At 34.5% G+C, this 25504-nt stretch overlaps 3 protein-coding genes across 5 annotated transcripts; 1 reads left to right on the top strand and 2 right to left on the bottom strand.

Annotated features, from left to right (window-relative positions):
* Positions 1-2712: 2712 nt before the first annotated feature.
* LOC143460117 (cytosolic Fe-S cluster assembly factor nubp1-like) lies at positions 2713-6851 on the bottom strand. Its single transcript, XM_076957514.1, has 2 exons — positions 3382-6851; positions 2713-3215 (listed from the first exon to the last, which is right to left on the bottom strand). Exons 1-2 carry the CDS (start codon positions 3961-3963, stop codon positions 2820-2822), a joined length of 978 nt encoding a protein of 325 aa, XP_076813629.1. The 5' UTR covers positions 3964-6851; the 3' UTR covers positions 2713-2819.
* An 862-nt stretch (positions 6852-7713) lies between these two features.
* Positions 7714-9608, top strand: LOC143459007 (vesicle-associated membrane protein 4-like). The gene is made up of 3 exons (XM_076955949.1): positions 7714-7909; positions 8026-8124; positions 9115-9608. Exons 1-3 carry the CDS (start codon positions 7790-7792, stop codon positions 9286-9288), a joined length of 393 nt encoding a protein of 130 aa, XP_076812064.1. The 5' UTR covers positions 7714-7789; the 3' UTR covers positions 9289-9608.
* Positions 9609-9900: 292 nt separating this feature from the next.
* Positions 9901-25176, bottom strand: LOC143459006 (peroxisome proliferator-activated receptor delta-like). 3 transcript variants are annotated; one of them, XM_076955946.1, is made up of 12 exons: positions 25109-25176; positions 24676-24821; positions 24010-24101; positions 20396-20534; positions 20039-20262; positions 17641-17725; positions 15698-16422; positions 15404-15532; positions 15192-15314; positions 14134-14251; positions 13859-13961; positions 9901-11101 (listed from the first exon to the last, which is right to left on the bottom strand). In XM_076955946.1, the coding sequence occupies exons 1-12, from the start codon at positions 25159-25161 to the stop codon at positions 10972-10974; spliced, it is 2067 nt and encodes a 688-aa protein (XP_076812061.1). In that variant the 5' UTR covers positions 25162-25176; the 3' UTR covers positions 9901-10971. The 3 variants fall into 3 exon arrangements, with proteins under 3 accessions (XP_076812061.1, XP_076812062.1, XP_076812063.1); XM_076955947.1 differs by having other exon boundaries at positions 15698-16410; XM_076955948.1 differs by having other exon boundaries at positions 15698-16407.
* Between the last annotated feature and the right edge of the window lie 328 nt (positions 25177-25504).

Genomic DNA, 25504 nt, shown 5'->3' with positions numbered 1-25504 from the left:
ATGTGCACACCAGAGTTTTGTGTTTGCAAAATAGCTTGCAAACTGGCACACTAATTTATTTAATTGCCACGCAAAAAAATGGTACTTGTGAGGTGCTATGTTATGTCGGTTTACGTCGTTACAATGAATTCTGTAAACGAAAGCCTGTGAAACTGCTTATAGCTATATACTAAACTCTAAACCTAAAACCAACAACATACCAAGCTAAAACTATACTAGACCCCAGCTACTCTAGTTGTGCACTTCTAAACTGGACCCTAGCCTACTATATACCTATAATGACTTGTATCTGGCTAGGTCAGTCCTATAGGCTATACTTACAAATTTTCCTAAACAAAAAATTTTGTAAATGTAGCCTAAAGAAAATACCTGGTTACAGATCGGTCTATTGTATTGCTGATTTTTTTCGCCATTACAAAACCCATTCTGGGTTTGGTTGCTAACCTACCATCTTAGCACAAATTTATTATTGCTATCTTGCATGTTTTAAGCCCTTGGGCTTTGCCGCATTTTCCTGCTCGTAAATTGTTTGTGAGCATGTGTTTAATTGTGCTATAAGTAATTATAAGGGTTAGCATCCTGTAACTTTAGCTCCGCTCAGTTAATGGCGAAAAATAAACAATACAGTAAAAAGAGTGATTTAAAAGTACTCGTTAAAATTTTGTGATCCAAAATAGTGGGCTTCAAAAAATGATTTCTACTGTATTAAAATAGGTTAAGAAACACAGTGGGAACAAAAGCAGAATAGAGTAGCATGTCAAGAGTTAACTATATTTTATTAACAGTAATTTCCAAAATAGCTTTGCTTCCCAAGCATTTAATACTGTTAGATTTTATCATGTGTATAATTTCAGGAAGACAATATTACTTTTTTGATTTTTATGTCAATTTTTTATAAAGTTTCATTTTCGGGGACATCCCAGAGGAGTGTCACCATTTTCTTTTTTCTTTTAAATGGTATTGATTGCGTTGTGTGTATATACACGTAGCGCATATTGACGTTGTTGGAAGATCTTTGTTTGTAAATGCTGAAAGTTTTGCATCGTTTCCGTATTATCTTTCCTTTACCTTAGAACAGGGGTTCTTAAAGTATGGGTCGCGACCCAAACATGGGTCGCGGAGGGTCAGAAAATGGGTCGCGACATAGTGACATAGGTGGGTCGCGACATAGGTTAATATAATATAATATAGGTCTATAGGACATTAAAATGGGTCGCGACATAGGTTTGGGTCGTAAGGTGATCATGAAACTCAGATTTGGGTCGCGCTCAAAAAAGTTTAAGAACCGCTGCCTTAGAAGCATTAATGAATTTTGATCACAGACGTATGTGGACATTTGTATCAATATTAGATTTATCCAGCAAATTATTTACCATTGCCACCCGCTTAAGTTACATAAAAATATCATCAAAGCGCGATAATAAATTTATAAATGGTATTCATAGTTTTTCTACGCTGTAAGTGACCAGTGTTAACCAAGCACTTGGATTCATAATCGTTGGCCTTCAAGGAAGACGAGTTTTTCTACTTTAAAGGCAAGGTAGAAAGTAAACAACTAACAAGTTTTTTGTTTTATAGGTAAAACGCCAGGAAAACAGGTAAATTGGTTGGCCAGTAGTTCATTCATTGTTGATAAGCAAACACTATTGAACGTGAAGATGACCAAGCTTATGGAATGGTTGGTAGGCATTGCAACTCTCGCTGCAATATGGGTTACAGTTGTATTTCATCTTGTTGAAGGAATATCACAGACTTTGTATCAAATCATCTTTCCACTTCCCCTGGTACTTATTCTTATTTTTGGACTTTATTCCGTTATTGTGATCATCTACAGAGTAATGACATTTAACAACTGTGATGAAGCTGCTCATGAGCTAAAACAGCAAATTGAAGAGGCCAAAGAGGATTTAAAAAATAAAGGGTTCAAATTTACACAAACCGTATACTCATGATTTCAATTTCCTTTATGAATTGAAATGCAGATTTATAGAGTACAAGATCATTTTTAGAACTACTGAAAAGTCATTTTTTAAGTGCAGATATTTTTGATTTGTTTAAATGACATATATATATCTATAGTATAACATTTTGGTATATGCTGCGTGTATAATTATGAAATGGAACCTTTTGCAAAACCAAACTCAACTGGTAATGAAACAGTTTTGCATTTACCTTTTGTTGAAGTCTATGACTCTGATAAGTGGAATGTTAAATATATATTTCACACACCAAACATGGCCCTCACATTTGGGTATGAGTCACATTGTTTCAAATACTGTCTTAAGGACAGTACATATATATAGTTAATAGAGTGTGATTCTGTGTTGTTGCCATATGATGCAAATTTTATATTGAAATGATAATAGAAATCTACATCATGTTAAATTTGGTTGATTTTTTGTGTTCAATCATGAAAGGATAGTATGCAAGTAGTGCACTATGCACAGATCAAGAATGAAGCCATTTCACCAGAATCATTTCTGAAAAATATTTAGTTAATTGCTCAGAAGCTGACGTATGAAATGTTTCATTTTGGACCTATTCAAAATAATTGGAAAGCAAAGCAGAATTGTATGTTAATGCTAGTCTTTCGGAGAGAAACTCGGAAATAAAATTGTTCTCGCCCAATAATATAGATCTGTTTAATGGTCCTAAATGCCAACTGCTTCATGTAGCTATCAACAAAACCAAGCTATTTTTTGTACACCACAATTAATAACACCAAACTCGTTTTAATGATTTAATGAATTTTAATGCAGAAAGTTTATTTTTAATGACTTCTTCATTTTAAATCAACTAAAATATACACAATAAAAGCTTCAATTGATGGTATCCTCAGAAGTAGGTGCAACGTTATTTAAACAAAACTTTTGAACTTTTTCTGTGATATTTTTGTAAGCAATAGCACTTGGCGATGTAGGAAATGTATGAGGTAGCGATTTTCCATTGTCCCCACATTTTCCTACTAAGGGATCTAGGGGAATATCACCAAGATAAGGAACCTGCATTTCCCTGGCCATGCCAGCAACTCCTTTGGCCGTTGGGGGAAAAATTATTGATGTATGTTGACATTTCGGGCAAACAAGCTTGCTCATGTTCTCTATTATTCCAATTATGGGTAGATTTAATTTTTTGCAGAAGTTTATTTCTTTGCGAACATCCAGTAATGCAACCTCTTGTGGAGTAGTAACAATGACAGCTCCGTCAATTCCTGCCTATAAGTGGGTTATAGCATTTACTATTATCTTATTACATTAACACACATTTTAATTATCAACATTATAGATAAAACAAACAAAACTTACAAGCAAACTGGTATACATAATCCACCTTGAATAACTAACAGAAATATTTTAATATACTATATATTTATATACATACCTTTGAAAGAAAGTTCACAATGGACAAATGTTCATCAGATGTTCCTGGTGGTGTATCAATCAACAAATAGTCCAATTCACCCCAATCAACATCACGCAGAAATTGTTTAATGAGACCATTTTTCTTCGCCCCTCGCCATATGACTGCATCCTTTGGGCTGCTAAGAAGAAAACCTGGTGACATGATAGAAAGATTATCCTCTACATAGATTGGGGACCAACCGTAACCACTGCTATGCACTTGCTCATTCATAACACCCATAATACGTGGCATAGACGGGCCACATATATCAATGTCAAGAATTCCAACTTCTTGTTCAGGATTTGAGCTCAGAGAAAACCCTAAGTTTGCAGTGACGGTGCTTTTCCCAACACCACCTTTTCCAGAAAATACCAAAATTTTATGCTTTACATGTGAAAGACATTCAGCAATTTTAGCAATGTCAGGATCAGGTTCCTTTATCTGACCCGAGGCACAAATTGTTTGGTTTGGACAGCCAGCACAAGCTGATGCTTTTCCTGCATCTTCACTTTGAGTTCCTGGGCAATGTTCGGGGGCATTTTCTGGAACAACTTCCATCATGTCAAGCTTAGTCACAGTAAAATAACTAGTATTGGTAAATAATAGTCATACTCATAACAGCCTGACATCTCTGTAAAACAGTATGTGGTATATGGGCCATCTACATTTATTCAACCACGTATTTTATAAAACTACTCGCGCCTAGCAGTTTTGATTCCAGGGTCTTTACAGAAGTTGGGGATTCCCCTAACATAAAAAGTGTTCATCATGAGTACTGTACGCTGTGGTGGGATTCAGCCGGTTCGCATCGGTTCTTGAAATTTTAATGACTTTCACAAGTCGGTTGTTAACAAGCGTATGTATAGGTCTATATATATTGGCCCCGGGTCAATATGGCAAGCTGCTAGTAAGAGAACCGGATGTTAAAATATTTAAATCCCACCACTGACACTGACAAATTGCATGGTGTCAGTTGGTTACTTGAACATTTTTATCGCAAATATTTTAAAACACATAACAGAAAAGAATCAAACTTTATGACACGTGGTGTTGACAGTAAGGTTTTCTACCTATCAATCAGCAATATGAACAATATTGGCTAATATGTAGTGATTAAGCAGTTATTGCCATAAATAAGTGGAAAAATAACACAAATTCATCACTTAATTATGATGAAGATGGCGGTTTTTATAACATCACAATAAAAGAAACAATATAGATGACTAAGGTATTCTGATGAAGTATGAATAGAATATTTCTATTGACAGGCATGTAAAGAGTAATATGTATAATTATTGCATGTTCTTATGTGTATAACTGGAACCTTTTGCATTAAGAATAGAATAGCTTACTGTAGGTGAATTTCTACTGGTTAAGGTAAATGTTAACCAACAGTACATTTTAGTCTCAGCTGTTGGCTGTAGCCTTGTCTGGTAACTGCGGTGAAAATGCTTTACCAGTTCATGTACTGTCATCTAAAACTCTCCTATGCTGAAAATAAACATTACCTGTTGCTAATCACCTAACTTAGGAGACATATTCCATCCCAATCGCTTAGCTAAGCTACCATACCTAATACAAATCCCAGTTATCAGGCATATTGTCTTTACATCATCATATATTATCAGCATTATAATGGCCGCCCTCTTCATCATAACGGGAAGCCAAATTTGAGATACAATTTTGGCAATAACTGCTTAACGACTACATATTATTAAAAATCTGTTCCCTAATATGTTTACTAACAACTACACTCTGATTTAATGCCAACTTGTTTTGGACTTGTCAGCTAACTTTAAGGACTGATATTGCATATACAAGTGAAGGTAGCCTACAAAAAGATAAGACTGGAAAATATGGCACCAGTTTTGACGAAAAAATATGGTCAAAACAAAACAAAACCCTAATTTTGGTGTGACAATGGGCACTGAAGTTTCAGTTCTTCATTTATTATAAACTGCCTTGTTTGTTTGCTATACATTGGCATGAAGGTGAAAATTTTTGACAAGTACACATTGATGAGTCTCATGCCGGCGTATGGCACTGTGACATAGCAGTACTCGCTTAGAAAAAATTTTCCCAAGATGGTTACATTTTCTATTCCGTAACTACTAAAATACTTCCCCCTGGAGGTAATGTATTCAGCGCTTTATTTTGAGATTTTTCAAGGCTATCAGTTTGCACTAAACATCAATAGTACCGTATTTTACGGACCATAAGGCGCACCCGATTATAAGGCGCACTGTCAATAAATTGCTTTGATTAGTTTTTTGTTCATACATAAGGCGCACCCGATTATAAGGAGTATGGGTTACCGTATAAAGCTCATTAAAATACGTTGCGCGCATTATGATCCATACATTAAGCGCACCGGCTTATAAGGCGCACGATCAATTTATGAGGAAAAAAAAGGATTTAAATTGCGCCTTATGGTCCGTAAAATACGGTAAGTTGCATTGTATTGCTTATTATTCGCCATTAACTGTGTGGAGCGAAAAGTTACGATAACCGTTAATTGCTATAGTACAATGAAACACATGCTGACGAATTTATAATTAACAAATAAGAAAAAGTTATGTAACTTAGGTGTGAATCTCAAATACTACACCGTTTCAGCAACAATGAAAAGTTCATCACTGTCCGTAAATTAGGACTGGTATTTATTCTTTTTATTATTCGACTTAAATGTGCGGAATGAAAAACTAATAGCAATAACGATGATAATTACAACAAATAAGTCGGGCAAATGTGGCAAGCCCTTAAAGACAAAAACATGCATTACCATAACACGAAGTGAAAGAATATATTTTAGTGTCAGCATGGTCACCAAACTTAAAAGCATAATTGCTAATTTTATTATTCTGTATAAAGGTGAATCACCATTATACACCAGTATCACCATTCGTGATACTATACCCTTCCTTCGCGCTTCTAATGAGAGGGCAGTTGAGCAAGTAAAACTATAAAGTGGTATATATAACAAGAAACTATTTCATGTTACAATATAGGCTGTAACTATTTCATCGGAAAAAAACATGCGTTCAAAGCTATTTTTCACAGTTACTTGTTAACCTAACTTAAAGGTTACAGCATAGTATCTTAAACCTAATCCAAATTTAACTCCAGTGAAACCTTAAATAGCAAAAATCAACTTTTTGCATACACATTCTCCTAACCTAACCGCCTATCTTTAACAACAGGCTGCGTGACCTAAACATACAGCAAAATAGTCACTTCCTACTATATAAGGTCAAATTTCCATACAAACCATTGTAAAAGATATTTAGTACTGCCTAATGGTTCTTCATGAAAAACGAGGGCAAATCCTCCAAAAAGAGGATGTATGGTAGCCCAGACTGTAAATTATGGCAGTTTTTGCCGATATCTTGGAGGTGTACTGCCGTTTTCTAGCGGACAGGATGGCGAACGCTACACAATGTTAATTATGTTATCGATGTGCCATTGGTGTACGATACATGGGTGTTTTTGCCAAATACCGATTGCTTCATCAAAAGTGAACCGTTATATCAAAGTCATTTACTAAGTGTTAGTTTTTAATGAAAGATATAAAAGTACAAAAAAAGGTGAAAAACTGCTGCTGATGGCAAGCTTAATATTTTCTCTTCATTCATAATAATAAAAAATGTTTTCATAATTAATGTATAAAATGCTTTTTTTTAAAGAAATATATTCAAGGACAATGACATGTTTTTCAAGGATCAAGGAGATGGCTATTTTTGATAGAAAGTTCAAGGACGTTTGACAACCCTAATTGTATGTTGGGTTTATCGGCCTGCCAACCATTATTCATCTTTATCATTTAGTTACAATATACTAGTACGTTTAAAGCCTTTGAGTTTTGCTGTTTTTTATTTTTCAATGTTTGCTAGTGGAATTATTAATTGTTTTTTTATCGCGCTGTATTAGTTAGTATTTTATATTTTCCCCCCATAGACAATGGCGAAAAATAAACAATAGGCAAACAAAGCAAGTCGCATTTGCTATGATGTTTATTAAAACTGATGAAGTTTACAAGTTCCCGAATTGAGAATTGTCAAAACGTTGGTAAATATAAATAATTTTGCATTACATCAGAAGAACCTCAGAATTGCTGTTAAATATGCCTAGTAGCAACTATAACATGGTTAAGCGTATATCAGAAGTCAAACCAAAAGAAGTAAGAATTAAGGTTATGCAGGGAATGAAAAGTTTTGGTCTGTGGGAGATATGCCACCCAGCTGACGAGTCATGGGATGTAGTGTTACGTCACAAGTCAACAACAAATCGTGATTGCTTAGATGTTTATGGATCATGGACTGCAGTAGATGATGTGATTGATTAGCATAGATGGAGCTTATTGATTAATTGGGGAGTGGGTAGTTTTGTAATGGCGAGTTACGGAAAATCCAAACCCAAAGGGTCGTCTGAACGAGTTGCATTGTTAGACGATTATGAATCTGATGACGATGATTTTTTCCTTAATGGTCCATCCACGGCGTCGGATAAAGTATGTTCAAACTCAAACATGTACAGTAAATTTGTGTTTACTGGTATCGCATTATCTGTAGGCTATTTTCTGTTTGGTGAAATAGTCTACTTATTGTCCGGTAATAATTTTTTCAGGTTAAAAGAGTACAAAACCAAGTGAACGAGGTGGTAGGTGTGATGCAAACCAATATTGGAAAGGTAATGGACAGAGGAGAAAGATTGGAAGATTTACAGGTATCGGTATTGCTTAAAAGACCATTTCCAGTGGAATCTATTTCAATAGCTTTTAATTGCTTTGCATGACTTGATTTCCTTTCTATTGTTGTTTACTAAGTTTTTCTGCACACGTTTCGATTATAGCATAATTTATTGGTGTTTCTTAATCCTATTTGCACTGAGCTTGTCGTGGAGGAAGCCAGAGCGCTTTCAAGTGTTTACAGCAAAAAGCTTTTATGACCTTTCCTAAAAACAACTTTTATGACCTTTCCTAAGATTAAATTTGCCATACGTTGGTTTAAAATTGAACGAGTGGTGTAGGTTTAGTACTTAATCAGATGTCTGCCGTTAAAAATCCTTCTTAGAAGCAGACTACCAAAAGATTACGAGCTGTGAAAAAACACAGGGATAATAGGGTTAAAATATTTATGGACCACTATAGGTACTGCCCAGACTGCAGAGAATGGCTGTTTTCAAGATCTTGGGTGCACCAAAAAACTAAAAATAAGAAGTGCAATGGGCAAAAATGCTCTGACGCAATGCAACAGCGCACTTAATTACACAATAATGTACACACTTTGCTTATTTAATCCTTAAGTGTGGCACTGAAGCTCATGATAAGCAGTATTGAGTGCACCCAGGCCAAACTCTGCAATCTGGGGTTCTGGTACCCTGTGAAGTTGGGTATTTGGTATGGTACTAATCTTTATCCTAGGACTAAGGTTAGTCTTTACACGACTATGATTCCTCATTGCTCAAGCATTGGTTACCGAGCTAGCCTATGTGCAAGTTTCCATTGTCACACATTTTTTATATAATATTGCCCAAATTTGAAACTGTCCATCCGGTTCACTTAGCAAGTGTCGTTAACGCCTTGCCAAAAGGTATTATAATAGTATATATCGCCACTGGGTATCGAACATGGACCACAATGCAACATTTACTGGAAAGCCAACGCTCGAACCACTAGGCTACCTAACTGATTAAGTATGTTTATATGTTTAACAGGATAAATCTGAATCCCTCGCTGACAGTGCTACAAACTTTAATATCAGAGCGACAAAATTAAGAAAACAGATGTGGTGGAAAAGCTTTCGGATGAAAGTATTTTTGGTTATTGTCATCCTCTTTATTATATTGATTATTGTCTTATCTGTGACACTCAACAACAAAGGAAGTTGAACTTTACCTTAATATTTGTTCGTATGCACAGAAAAAAGCACTTAGTAAACAGAAGGATGAATGGGGTGTACCGTACTGTTAAGTGGATTATAATGTATGCGGGTGATATTATTCAGTTCTACCGCCTACACCAGACCACTGTTCATTGTAATTAAATTCAATTGACGAAAAGTACGATGTGTTTTTTACTGTAAATAAACATATTCTTAGTAAAACAAAAAATGTTTTATATTGCTTTTAGTTTGTGTAAAAGTTAAATATTGTCGTCATGCCAATGTATAACACACAACTGGTTTAGTGCAATAAAATTACATACCGTTTAACAATGTTTCACATATGCAGGATTGTGTAGGCTCTAGTCAGGGAACAACAAACTCACAGTACCATACATGCTTCATTAAAATTCCTACATCTTACAGGCAACGCATGTGTTCTGATCAACACCGAATTCAATTTACACGAAGGGGGAATGTTTCTATGTCCTTAATTCTGTACATTGTGTCATGAACCAGAACAACCAACATTGTTTTGCAAGATTTAATACTATGGCGAGAAGTTATGCAAAGTTAGATAGAAATGACCGATTTACCGATGCTGTGATGACACCCAAAGTATCTTAACAAGTTTGAATTCATTTTAAAGATTTTGACAGACATTTCTATGATAAACATGACTAATCACCTGGTGCTATAAAATTGCATTTGATCAAAATGCAATGTCCAAAAAGTGTACAACGTTACCAGTTAATGAAGCAAAAAAAGTTATTTTGTTCAACCTAATCATGTGTTTTGTCCACTTCAAAATCAAATTAAAAAAGTCAGAGACTCTTGGTGCAAACAAGCAGTATTAGTTATAGCTTCAAGCAAGTGTTTAAAGCATGGAACTTTGACATAGGGAGAACAAAAATTAAATTGTAAGAAAATACCACAGAGCATCCACAAATCAGTATCATATACCAAAATATATGTAGATATGCTCTAGAATAGCTGTCCGTAGAACTCATCGCATTGAACTGATTTTGGAGTATGAAAAAAATAGTAAATAACAAATATAAACGTGTTACCTTGTTAAGGTATTACCAGGACAATTATACATTACCTAACAAAAATACATAATTCTATGAAGACTATATATCACAAAAAAGTGCAAATTATAAAAGATTATGACAGAGGTAATGGAATATTCGCTTAACCCTATATTTTACAAATGTATATACCAGAAACCAGTTACTACAAAAATATGAGAAAAATCCAAAACCTCAGCACAAACTCAGACATAGTATAAGAAGTTGCTTACACCAACAATGAGAAAAGCTACTCCTTACAGAGCTAAAGAACAGTAGATAAAAAAATGCAAGCATTTTATGGCCAAGTATTAAGATGACAGAAAAAGCATCTATCAAAAAAGGTACTATGAATATTCTGACACCGTGTTACCATAAATTCATTGTTCACATAAGCTTGCTAAGTTAAACCACGTCAAACATTGACACATGAACTTAATCAGAAGAAAAAGACTCAAATTAAAACAACAACATTTATGTTTAAGGTATGAAAAAGATTAATTTCAGTGGCACATTACAAAAAATGTATTGCATGGTGGAAACTTTGCACAAAAAGTAGAGTACAATAAAACTTTATCTTGTAGTCATGTTTAAAGTATTTTCTTGGCAACAATGACTGATCAATGAAGATCTTGTAGAATTTCATTTATCAGCGGCTGTTTTGCAAAATCCAATTGCTTCATCAATATGACATGATCTGCAACAAGCTGACGAAGTTCAGTCATTTTCAATAAGAGATCAGCAAACATCCTGCAAGGAAAGTCATAGATAAAAATAATTTGAAATGTTTTGGACAAATATTGTTTTGCCAGTCTACCAAACTTGGCTGAAAAATTGTGTTGTATTTTGATGAAGTGCTGAGTGGTGTAGGTGCATTTTTATTGAGCTTTTACAATCTAGACAGGCAATGGCCAAGCTTTCACGATGTTATATCATTTTTTGTGATGCCAGCTAACTTCTGTTCCCATACCAAAAAAATATTGGATCACCACCTTTAGCTTTGTGATAAACCTAACTCTCTAGTTGTCACACTTGTAATAAACAAATTAATGCGAAATGACCTGGGCTTAACTGTACAGCAAAAGACAAAATAAATATGTTTTTGCAAGATAACTAAATACAGTAAATGTAGCAAACACATCAGATCAGCATGTAATGACAAAAGTTTTAACATAGATTATAACACTATCATTAATAACCATGATTACACAACAGAACACGAGATTAAGAAATTTTGATAATCTTTGAGTTACACTGAAAACAGCATATGCAGAAAACTTTACTTTAGCCATGTTTTGTTTCGAAGTAAGACAAGGTAGGATTTAAGCTTAGCAGATCTACTGCTGTAATAATTCAATTAAATTATTAATTTCAAGGGAAAACAATTTTGTTTATAATAATTAATCTTTGATTTCAATTATAGGTTTCACAATTTTTTGTTTGGCATTACACACTTACGCTCATTTAGAGTATTGTGTTTTGTTCAGCTCTTGCTTTAAAATAAATGTTCCATGTTTACATACAGTAACAAATTTAAGTATGCTTTACTGAAATGGGGGGTGCAGTAAATAAGACATCTTTTATGTTATCACATAAGTCATTTCTATAAAAGGAATTAGTTATAACGGAACCAATTAAATGTTATATTATAAGGCAATAACATGACCATCCAGTTGATAGTATCTGTGTGTTCTAGGTTTCAGAGGAAAAGGAACTCATGTTTTTTTAAGTAACACAGTTTTCAAAGAATTCAAATTTGCATCATCAACGGAAAATGTATAGATTGTAAATGTATAAAAATGTATGTAAACATGAGAAAGTAAGACATTTAACATTACAGTAAAGACGGAATTACAAACACGGCCACTTGTCGTGGTTCAATTGATTCGGTGAGCACAAGTGCAATTTACAATGACAAAATAGCCATAGTATTTTCAAAATAATGTGTAATAGAATGTCCATCGTTGGCAATAAAAAATGTTTGTGGTAATTCCAATATTTCTATACACACCTTCAAATTAACGACCATACATGATCTTACTCCTGATAATCTTTCATGCCATGAAGAGAAATTATTTCATTGTTAATCCTTATAGCTTAGAAGTTAAAACAAAATAATCTTATCAACTTCAGCAATATTTTTATTAATAACAGTGTCCCTTAAGTCGTTGCCATTTTATCAATGACACGTTATTTACTCTCCGGTACAATTATACAACTATAATATTTTTCACATGATTCCAGGCTTTAGTTAGCATAAATTCGTATCTTTAAAACATGTATATTTTTTGCAAGTACAAAGCGCCTCACAAGCGGTTCACAAACAGGTCAAAAATAGAATAAGGCAAAAAGAGATAACACATGATAAATGTGGCATTGTAGTGTTCCAAACCAGTGAGTTTATTCTATGTTATAATAGTGAGCGAATTTTGGAAGGTGAATATGGATGAGAATGCATTATTACAACGCAACCCATAATTAAAAGTGTTCATTGATAAAGGAAAAAATCATTCATTGCAGAATTGGAGAAGAGTTGTATTGATCCAAGAATCATGTTAATGTAATAAAAATAAAAGTGACATTATGCTTAAAAACAGTTTTGTATGAGGCCTTGAGATTAAAGAAGTTAAAATCCGAAATTCTTAATTGACATGTGTAATATCGATCATTGATAAAAGTTAATTCATGTTTCGATTTTATCTGATAGATTTGTTTAAAATGTGTCTTCAAGGTGTTGATAAAAAATCAAGGTCTTTGAAAGAAGATCAACTGGTTTTGAGTGATTTCATTTTACCTATGTTACAATACTAAGTCAAACCCCAAATTAGATGATAATATTTGTCTAACAAAATGCAATTTGTAAGGGATGGGCCGATACGAACCCAAATCCGAATAGATTCGTCGAATATCGCCTTTATGGAAGATTCGGGCGAACACGAATAACCAACAATGGCGAACCCGAATACAATATTACTTATAAATTTGCTGACGTTGGTAAAAATGATGATCTAGTTTCCCGACGAAGCTAAAGTCATTAATACTTACAATGAAGGTCGTTTTCCTAACAATTTTGCTTTTTCGATCGTTTTTGAAGCACTATTTTTTGAAAGAAAGCGATTTGTTTATCGATTACGTCAATTTATAAGCAAGACTCTAATATGAATAGATTCGGGATTCGTTCGTGTCGACCGTCAGGTTCGTGCGAACCCGAATAATCTTCCTCGCGGCACATCCCTACAATTTGTACACAAGGTTTTACAGTATGACATGTTTCAGAGTTATGGTTGGAGGAGCTGCATCAGACAAAAATAATGTAGGAATCTGATAGTTCTACTGACTTGCACGATTAAATTTCTAATATAACATAAATTATAAAATAAAACATTTAGCACACTGTGAAGAAAAGAAGATAAATTGCATCAGTGCGACATTGGATTTGTTTTAAATCGTACTAAAATAACAACATTTCTAACACTCCTGAATTAAGAATAGTGATTTAGGGTTTACCTGGGCTTATGCGGATGTGATAGAGAGAGTTGAAGTTTGAGAGCCATCAAAAGTTCTTCTTGAATTTTTTCAACTGCATTGCTATGCATTAGGCCAGGTCTGTCTGAAAATTGAAAACAACAAGGAACTATTTCTGGTGAAAAGATATATCAAGCTATTCAATTTAGGCACTCAATGTTACTTTCCCAGTGAATTACAACAACAGTATGCAATATCCCACTTTGTAAAATTGACACACTTGCAGTTATTAATTATATATGAAAACTTGTTCATACCTGGACTCAATATAATAACGGCTATAAACAGGGACATTTCTCTATCGTTCAACTCCAGTTGTGTCACTTTCTTTGCAAAGTTAAGCTTTGATTCGATCAGATCACCAGCAATTTTGATCTTTAATAAAATAGCTGTTACCGTGATGCGATATATAATACTAACGTATAACAGCATGTTAAGCAGAGCTGGACAAAAAATCGGACACTTTTTTAATAGGGTAGTGTTGCTTTTTGGAATTATGAGTGGGACTTGGAGCATGCTCCGTTCCTCTCTTTTCGTTTTCGTTTTCTTAGCAAAAACTCTTAGAATGCAAGCACTGGATAAAGAAAAAACACCACCAGGTTTCCTGACAATTTATAGGTTAACTTGATAAAAACCATTATCACATGATGAAGTTGAAAAGGAAAAAAAAGTGCTTTTTATTGATTTTCTTGGGCTTGGTAACAGGATGAGGCAAATTCAAAAAATGGCTAGGTGACAAATGGACCAAAAATAATATTTGTGTCAAGATTTAACGGTAAACCACAAAATTCATTTACTGAACTAGAAAACTGCTTCATACTATTTAACTGTTGTTAAGTAGTTAAATTCATTAACCTATATCGTATGCTTGACTTCAAAAAACGAAGAATATAAATGAACATAAGCAGTAACCATCTACAACTAAAGGTTTATCGTTATGAATAGCATAAACTAAAGAACTTTCATCCAAACTGATATGAAATCTCATCGCTTTCATAACTAAAGAAAAGTAATTAAAGCTAGAAATAAATTCTGTTTGACACAACAAACAAAAGTGATGGTTTTTAAAAATGCACCGAAGAATAACTTTATTTGCTAAAAGAATGTGTTGCTTTTTATCAAATAGTGGGATCGTTTGCGTTTTGAAGGAGTGGATGCCCAGATCTAATGTTAAGTACAAATCAGGTCAACTATTTATACTTTATAAAACATACTCAATCTCTTAAATATCTAACGAAATACCAAAATAGCAAAATTACAACTCAACCCCAAACCATTGTTAAAATGTTGGTTGTTGAACATCTTTTACACTTACTTTACTGATGAAGCCGAATGAAACAAAGACATCAGTAAGTGGCAATATCAGTCCGTCACCGACAATAAGGTTGTTGAACATGACAAAAAGAGCTTCATAACTTCCATATTTTACAAGAATTACCTTTTACAAGCGAACAATATAATGATTTTGGAGCTATTTGCTATAATATTTTTATTTAAAAATGTTGGAATGAAGCACACCTAATTTACCTGATCTGGAAGGTCTAAATCAACAAATTTGGGTATTTGTTTTGCAAACTCTGTCACCTGACAAACACCAATCACTAGCTGTTGCTGCGTCTTATGAAATAGCAGTTCCATCACTTTCTTGCTAATAATCTAATAACAGAGGATGTTTGTGCACAAACAAGTATGATAGATCAATATAATTATAAAGCAAAAAAACATATGCAGCGCATTTTTAAAATTTATTTTGATTTTTGATTTATGAAATTAATGTAACAGGCTGTCAGCTTTTTAGTAATTGAATTTCAATATATATACCTGGTCTTGAATATCAGCAGGATTTAGCTTTTGTCGTTGTCCCTCATTTCCAATCTGTTCCCTAAATACCTGGGATGCATATATCAATCTCGCCTTCTGTTCTCGAGTTATGTTTGCATGTGGTGGGCAAGCAAGTTTAGTTGAATCAATGTTCCCAAACAAATTTGGATGTGTAGCATTCAAATCAAGAAAACTTAAGCCAATATTGCTGGACGAGATCCATCGGTATAAAGACATGAAGTCCTTCACACCAGTCAGGTTAGGTCGGGTAGGCAAACCATTGCTACTGAATAATGTAGCTATGGATATTGGTTTCATGCTTGCTGACAAATTTGTGTCAATTGTACCGATGGTACTCTGCGGAAGTGGTTCATCTCCAAAAAGGAACGATGAATCCCCAGTAGGAAAATTTAGGAAAAATGAGTCACACCAAGATGTGTCTGGGGATGTCGAACTACAAGGTTTTCTTTGATTATTTTCCAATTCACCGTCTAAAGATATTCCAGAGTCGCTCATTTCAGAGCCATTTTTAAATGTATCTGGGCTGGTTGAGGATGAGTCTAAAACTTCTTGGTCACAGAACCTCTTGTTAGATGAAGTAGCACTCTCCTCAATTGTAGAACAGTTTGACAGGTTAGATAAAATTACTGGATCACCATGGACGCCATCATCTACTGTAGGTGATGACACTGGAAGACTTTCAGCATTTGCTGCTGAACCATTTTCAAAAATTTACAAGAGTTTTATAAAGCAATACTGTGCAGTGTGCAAGCCCATTTTATTCACAAACATTAACAAACTAGCAAAACATTCAAAAAAGCAGAAACATCTAACTTCCTCAAAGACCAGTATTCTGGGAAAGCAAAGACAAGTATTTTCATATAGACATTAGAGCAGACCCTGCTTGTCATAACTTTCTTTAGTACATGAGTTTAATGCTGACTGACAAATTTAGGTAAAAAGTGACATTTCGACAGCAGGTTGGATTTATTTTGTTATATGCAATTAGGTTTGATTCATCCGGAAGGAAAAAAATTATTATTTTATTAACGATGGACAAATAAGTAGACTCATAGAGTAAAGGGATAGATTACTGTTGGTATACTGAAACATTCAAGCTGAGTTACCATCAAGCTTTCATACATTTTAGCAGAAACGTCTATTGAAGGCATGAGAATTAGAAGGCAAAGGCATTAGAAGTATGTTCAGTTTATTATTTAACACACTGTTCACCTAGACATTGGAATTTTCTAAACTACCTAGAAATTTTCTTGATCATCACAAATTCAACCCAAATTTTACTGATATTGGTGCCTGTGATAAATTCTTTACTTCAAAGTTAACATATGCAAAAGTGTAGTGACATGTTAGGGCATAATTGGGCATATACAGCTATGGCAGTTTTTCTCAATCTTTTTAGCTCATGGACTATTTCCACATTAGCATAAATATTCGCAAAACCAAGTAATTTTAAAATCAAAAGTGGTTTATTTATTGAGCACACATGCTCTGCAAATATCATTATCAATGGAAAGATAAAATTCAGCTTACCCTACTACCTGTATTAGAAGGATAATTTACTATTAAATGATAATTCAACAAATTACCTTGGTCAAAAGTAAACCTTTCAAACCAACTGGCTTAAAAATCGTCCTTTTTCCACGGAACTATATAGTTGACTGGTAAAAAGCACATTTTGTTCTGAGAAATTGTACAATATCTTTATGACATCACAAAGGATGTACAAGATTGCAAAATTCGGTATGGAGAGAAAAATGCGTAAAAAACAAGAATGTGCGTAATAAGATATGTACAGATGCTACTAGATGACTGCGCTCACGGACTAATACCGAACCTTACACAGACTCAAATGAGTTTGCGAACTCGAGCTTGACAAACACTGATCTATGGACATTTATAGTCATTAAATCAATGAAACTCACTTCTAGGATTGAGAATTTTATCCATCTCCTTAGCAAGATCTGGATATACATTCGAGATATCATGAAAATTATTGATACATTTTGCCTACAAAAAAAATATGTTCTATTAGTTTTCAAAAAGCTTTTTATTATAAAATTTAAGATATTATGTATATATATATATATACATATATAAAGATAAGACCAAATCTTACGAGTAATATGAAGTCTGTGTGGAGAAAGCAAAATTAGTATAAAAATAGCAAGCCTTTGTTAGCAATGAATAATGGATACGTTAGTTAGCAATGGATAATGAATACCTACAAAGCATTAACGTAAGTCTATATATATATACACTTTCTTTTTGATCTAAATTTTGTGTTTTGTGTTTTTACTAGGAATTTGGCTTTCTCCATCTTTTCCTTCTAGGCAGTTAGCATGACATCCAGTAAATAGCCTTGAAAGCAAGCAAGTTAATTGTAGTATCAGGCTCTTTTTTTATTAGTTTATGGCAGAGTACGCCCAAAAATTTTACGCTTGGTTTGCTTTAACAAGCTTGAATGTAAAATCCATAGGTGAAAAAGGCAAAACGAGGGAGAAATAGGGTGACACTGTATGGTTTACTTTAATGCATAATAATAATAATTTAATTTAAGTTGAAATTTGAATGTGCATTGCACACTATTTAATCAGTGAAATGGACATCATACATGGTGGGTAATAATACCCTTACAAAAGACAAACAAAAGTGACGACCAGACATTGATCGTCTTAATGAACAGATTCTGACATATTTAAACTAGTGTAGTACTAATCAACTTTTATTATCAGAAGTATACTTGTTTTTAATGCATTTTAATGCCATAAGGGTGCAGATAAAAATACCAGCTCAAAAAAGGTTAGAATTGAGCGTCAAGCCCTTTGCACTGAACCGCCCTCGGCAGCCAAGCTTGAGAGCAAATCAAAAACTAAACTCAAAGCGCTCTTAGTTGAGATGAGTTTTTGGATAGCTCGTGCATTTTGTGCCCACTCACACAGTGGAAGTGGTCACGCTCAATCAGTCATAAAGACTACAACCAAGTACACATTTGAAACACAGATCATAACCATAGGAAAAAAACTGTACTGATGAACATAGTGTAGCATTGTGAAATTAGAAACATTCACGGTTTAATAAATGTGAATGTGATAAAGCACGTTGGTGTGTTGTTTGGAATGTTAAGAGTGAACAATTCATAAGCTACACCTATGGTACAAGTCTAGCGTCCAAAGAGAAAATATCCTACGTTTCTTTTTTAAATAGAACTGGCATATGTTTTTATGGAAGTTCGGCATTGCACTATGCCTTGGTTTTACATAAATCAAGCCTGTAGTAGTGATACCAATCCTTGATATAGTTTTGTATAAACACCTAGTTATATGTTGCATGTTGGATGTCGGCATGATGGATCTAGGAAGTCTGGTTAGAGATAAAATTAGCCAGTAGGCACAAACCTTCTCTGAAATGAACTAAACCGCTTTTTTTTAACTTCAGTCATTCATTTTCATTGCATTTTATGTTTCATGTTGGCTAATAAAATTTTTGTTTCACCTACCTATTGAAATTGGGCACTCTATTCAAGTCACCAAAATTTATGGTAGTTGTGAGCAAAGATCTACACTCAACACTGTTGAGTTGGGTTTTTGATCTAGACTTGAGTAACGAGTTACAGTTTAAGTTTCGATTGGAAAAGTAAGGTTTTTGATCTCCACCCTAAAACTCGAAAGACTCTAGCTACAGCTCAGTCAGCACCCTTTAATGACATCTGTCTATGGCAGCAGTTCCCAAACTGGGGTCCGTAAAGCATTTTCAGAGGGTCCGAAATGAGAATTAGTCTTTAAAGCAGTTTCAGAGGGTAGATGTAGTACACGACATGAGAGTTGCGCTATCCAAAACCAAACCAAACATTGATGAGTTATTTGCAGCAAAACAAGTGCACCCATCCCATTAAACGCCTGCCGTATTTGTTAGTTTTTGCTTTTTCTTTCATTGGTGAGGTTTTTACATTTTTTCCTATAGCATTCTTTGATTTTTATAGGGCCGCGAAATATCAAAATAATTGCAAAGGGTCCGCCAGGCAAAATTTTTAGAAAAGTTTGGGAACCCTGATAACATCATATATACAATAATTACAACTGAGGAGAGCCACCAAAACAAATTTTTTCTTGAAAAAATTAATGATTATTTACATCCAACGTATTCAAATATGAAACACATAAAATTTATAAATTAGACAAAAAATTACAGTAGTTCCACAGGAATATTTTACAGCCTATCATTATACCTTTTTTGGCCTACATTAATGTTATTTTATGAATCCTATTTTCAAGCGTAAAAAGTACTGTAACTCATCACACTGACTGAGACAAAGGCAATTACCTGATTTCCACGTGCTTGGTGTGATTTCCAAATTTTGTCAACATTTGCTTTAGCCATTGTGCAACAGCTTATGTAAGCCTGACATATTGTATCAATTAACGAATAGAGATGCACAGTTGCATCATCCCCAGCAACGTTAGCAGAGCTTGGTTGCATTACGGAATTAACAGTATCTGCAATAATGCGCTCTTTTTCAATTCTTGGCATTCTACCAAAACGAATGGCTGAAAAATAGTAACAAATATATTAATACATTTAATGTTTAAAAAGTTGCAGTATTTATTGCATCCATATACAGTTGCAAAATAAAATTCCAATTGTTATATATGCTATAAAATAATTTTTTATTTCAGTCACCATCATGAGACATTCCAAGCTCCAGACATTTCTGAAAACGACAATGTTGGCATTTGTTGCGATTCTTTACGTTTATTTTACAAATCTGCTTGCACTCATCATATACAAGCTTCATTCGTACTGTTCGACGAAAAAATCCCTGCACACAAATGAACCACTGTTGAAGAAGATGGTGCAAAAAAATAAACAGTCATATTTATGCAAATCTGAATCTGAAAACTTTGATCCCTCCTCACTGCACTTATTACCTGAAGAGTACATGAAACATGATTGATAAATGGTTTAACATAAATCATCCTGCTTTTCACTACAAACAAATTTCAAATTAGTAACAGCTTTTGACACCATTCCACAAGACGTCAAACTAATCTACTTCCAATATTTATGACAATAACAAAAATGCTTGATACTTGTGTTTAGCAGGGCTGAGAAACCGCTCTTTACTCTTTTAAGAAGAGCATCACTCACGTTCTCCCTCGGCAATGAAGATAAGAGAAGGCTCATTTTGTTGCTCACGCTCCCATTCCCGCTCGCGGGTTAAATACAACTATTACTTCGTTCTAACGCTAGCATACAACAGAACACATTTTCTAAAACGTTGTTATGTCAAAGAGTCAAGCATTTTTCTCCTTTCCCATATCCCGTCTATAGGTCGCCTTTTGCCATATCATTATTTGGTTAGTGATATCGTGGTTATTTCATTCAATGAATAAATATGCTTATTTCTGCCCAAGTTGTATATACAGATTACAATTACATCATTTTGGTATTGTCATCTATATTACGATACTAAGTGTGCCTGGGCAATTTAATGAAACTGCTTTGCTGCTTATATGGCCCACAGCCCACGATTGATTTGCAGTTGGTGGTGGATACTTCCAAAAAATTTCATTTGTTTTTTTCATCTGAAAACTTGCTCAATGACAAAAAAAGCAGCCATCTCTTTGTATTCATTAACCATTAGCAAAGAAAAAAGATTAGACATGTTTAAAGCGTTTTGTTTTTCTAAAACAAAGAACATTTTAATTGTGCTAATTACTGAGAGCGGCAACATACACAGTTTGTTTCATTGTTAAGCATGTCGTCATGGCAAAGCTAAAGAATGAAAAAATAACACTAAGAGAATAAAACTGCTCAAGTCTTAATAATACATACAGCTATTTGGATTTTTTTATTTCTTGCATTTTATTTTCTGCAAATAAGATTTTCTTCCAAGTTGCAATAAGTAAATTTAAAAATGTCTGCCCTGATTCAAAATTCTAGCTCCGCCCCTGTTTGATGGACACAAACGATCAATAACTACCCTTTAATCTGTATGCATTCACTGTAAAAGTGCAACTGAAATGCATGTGATATTTTCACTCAGCTCAAGGCCTACTTTGCCATTTTGCAAAACCGGGAAACAGCACAAAACAATATTTTTGATGTGACGTAATTACGGCCCTTCAATAACTATTGCTACGATCATAAATCAAGTTTGAAAGTATGGCAGTGACATCGCTAAACTGTTAAAATGATACCATACAGCACGAAATCCATCGGAAATATTGCTTTTGTGACTTGTGCAAACCTAGATTACACACGAAGTCGATAAAGTTACAATAAGCAATTAAGCTTGGAAAGACGTTTGTCAGAAAAAAGTCCGATTAATAACGACTATAACAAAATAAACTTTATTTTCATTTCAACTTGCCTTTGACATAAAACAAGATAAAAAGACGATTTTTTCTGGGAAAGTTCTTTTGATTGCCAGTGAAAAAGAACGCAAATTTTAAGAAACTCAAGATTAATTATTTGGGCGTTTGCAACCATGAAAGGGCTGCTGGCCACAAACTGGGTGATTGGGGGGAGGGTCTAGAGCAGTGTTTCTCAACCTTTTTTGCCCACGGACTATTTTCCCATTAGCATAAGTATTCGCGGACTCAGGTAATAGGAACACAAATAAGTTAACTCAACACTAAACAGTAAGATAAAAAAGCAGAAGCCATTTATATATTGGGCACATATGCACTAAAAATCTTGTTCTTGAAGTTAAACTTGTTTCGCAAATTTGTCGAAATCAGGAATTATGGTCGTTAATGCACATCTGATATCATCTTCCGGTTGAAGTTGGTTCCGGCACTTGGTTTTAAGCATAGCCAAAGTTGAAAATCAAGCTTCACACAAGTATGTAGTCGGAAAAGGCAAAAGAGCTTTTGTTGTTTGTTTGCAGAGGTCAGATAGATTAGGTTTCTTCGACAGAACATTCGTTCAAAATTGACTCAGAGAAGCAATTTTGAACTTGTCTTACACATCTGTCGACTTTTTTAAAACCCTTTTTACTTCCCATCATGGACGGAGCACCATCAGCGCAAACAGACACACAGTCAGACCACTCAAGTTGATGTTCTTTAAAGAACGAATCCATTTTCTTAAATATTTGATCTCCAGTGGTATTTTTGGCAAGTGCACGGCAAAGCAAAAACTGCTTCTCATAGCCATTTGTGTCAATATAACGCACAAAACCCATGAGCTGTGCATCATTCCCGATATCTGGAAGGAAACAAAAAAGGCCCTGACTCCTTTTAAAAAAGAGAAAAAAGAAGGTGATTCGCATGCCAGGAGTTGGAAGGAGAAGAGAACAAAAGAATTAAGGATTTGGATTGCCACCAATGTTCCCTCTAATTTTTCACGAGTCTGAGCAAAAACACTAACTCCCTGAGCGGTCCCTTGGACAACTGTGAGCAACATCAGACGAGCCACGTGCGCACTGTGGCCATTATTGTGCGTTTATTTTATTTTCAATTCAGGTTGGATTATTTTCTTGTGCGCAGCACAGATTTTCTGTGCGCGGAGACCGTGTCATAGGTGCGCATTTGCGCACGCGCGCAGCTTAGAGGGAACATTGATTGCCACCATCGTAACAAGAGAAATAAGCAAGGCTCTTCTTTGTCAGACTATTCTGAAATATCCAACACACTAAGGTATCTTTTGCGACCCCTACTTTTTGAGGTGAAAAGCCGTCGCGAAAATGATGACCTATGCCTAATTATATACGGTAATTAATGGGCTTGCGGACTCACAAAAACCTTACGCGGACTCAAATGAGTCCGCGGACTCGGGGTTGAGAAACACTGGTCTAGAGGAAGTCGGTGCAGTTACATGAACAGGATGACGAAGCGACTTTTGGTCATTTTTTTTAAAAAAAAAAAATACTAAGCAGAAAGATGATGACTCTGTGACAGATAGAGTGATAATTCTTGTTGGCAACGTTGCTTCACGGAGTGATACGTTTTTGTGTTGCGAATATTAGGTAGACTGGTGTGTATGATATAACAAAGGCTTTGTTTGACTTGAATGGTGGATGATGTAATAATGTTTTGTAACAAGTTTTGATTTGATGGCAGTACTGTAGTTGTAAATGTTCGATTTATTCACTTATGAATATACTTAAAAGAAAAATAATTAAACAGTTCAAAATTGGAACGTCTTGCTGTGTCAGAAATATTTGAGTTGTCGAAATTGATAACTTAATCACTATTTGGATAGCATCATTTAAATTACTCTGAACTATCCAAAAATTAGAGCAAAGAAAAGTGGAATTAATGAACTTCAATTATATAATATTTACCAACCTTGCATCCTTCACAAGCATGCACTCCATAATGAAAGCCAGATGACTTGTCACCACATATCCTGCATGGAATTCTCAAAGAAGTGGATTTCACTAATTGAAACATATAAAACAAAATGTTATCGGTGCAAAGCTTTATGGTACTTACAATTAGTGATCATTAATTAATCTTGTTATGATGTCATATTTTGTTTTCAATACAAACAATTTACTAAAGATCCATTTCTCTAGTGTTTACGACAATATTTTAATTTTGCAATAAAAACGATGTAACAAGATGTGAAAATGCAGCGCCAAAAATCTTGAGGCAGAAAAGTTTGCTTCAGTAGCAACCGTAGTTATTTAGATTGGAATAGTGTGAAATCAGAGGAATTGAGAAGCCATTGGATAGCGTTGACATAAAACAATCAGAGGTCGTGTGTTCTGCAAGGGATGCAATAGGTGACGCAGTCAATTATGACATCGTCTGTGGTTGGCACCTCTATACTACACTAGATTTGGGTTACTAAGTTATAAAATTTAAGTTAGGTTAACAAAAAACTGTGAAAAATAGCTTCGAACCCAAACTATTTTTCGGTAAAAGAGCAGCCGCCAAAATACTTTTACCCCACGCACTTAGCAAACTTTCCTATCTGGCAACAGAGTAGGCATATGATGGAATACACACCCAATAATCTGGAAGCTTTTTTCTCCACCAGTTTTCCACATCCTTGGATATTTTCTTTTCTTGGTTCAAATTCTTTTTGATAAACTTCTATACTTTCTTCATTTTCAGCAGTAGTATTATTCAAGTTCACCTCCATTACAACAGATCTGTAGATCGAAAGTTTGATGTAGTGTAAAAGTCAAGTTGATTCATGTTAAATTGTGAGTCAAGTCAGATCACTGCCTATCACAATCACTACATCACAATACCTTCGTGATACTTTAAGTTAATTACCATTGTGTAGTTACCCATAGTGAAAAGTGTGGCAGCTGCATGCACGAGATTCATCAACATGCATGCCAAACTTTTTTTATCTTAACGCCTATTTAGAACTGTATAATATGTAAACAAAGAGGTTCGGCTTCAGTGCACACCATCACGTCAAAATTTGCACCTTTTCCTGCAAGACTTCTTGTCGAAAACTGCTGTACTTTCCAGACAGGCCATTTACCAATCGAAATGATTATTTCACCGGCTTCTGTTTACCAAAGTTACTGAAACACAATACGGTAAGACTGGCAGATTTTTGCTGATAGGTGTATAACTCTCGTTTTAGACAAGGAGAGAAAAGTAATGCAGCTTAGTAGTTAACGATGGGGCTCATATGCATAAGGTCTTGTGTTTGAATCGTGTTATTGTTTGACTTCTTTTTTAGTCTAAATCTATTTTTGATACAAGAGGATTAGTGTTAAATTGATTTAGACTTTGGAAGAAAATTGTCATTTTTAGTTTAAAAATAGCTTTTATTTCAATTCGCATCCTAGGTTAGTAATTTATCAAGAGAGGTGAG

This window comes from Clavelina lepadiformis, chromosome 5 (assembly GCF_947623445.1).
Source record: "Clavelina lepadiformis chromosome 5, kaClaLepa1.1, whole genome shotgun sequence".
Taxonomy (NCBI): Eukaryota; Metazoa; Chordata; class Ascidiacea; order Aplousobranchia; family Clavelinidae; genus Clavelina; species Clavelina lepadiformis.
Note: the sequence above shows the minus strand (reverse complement) of the source record. Positions and strands in the feature narration are given on the sequence as shown.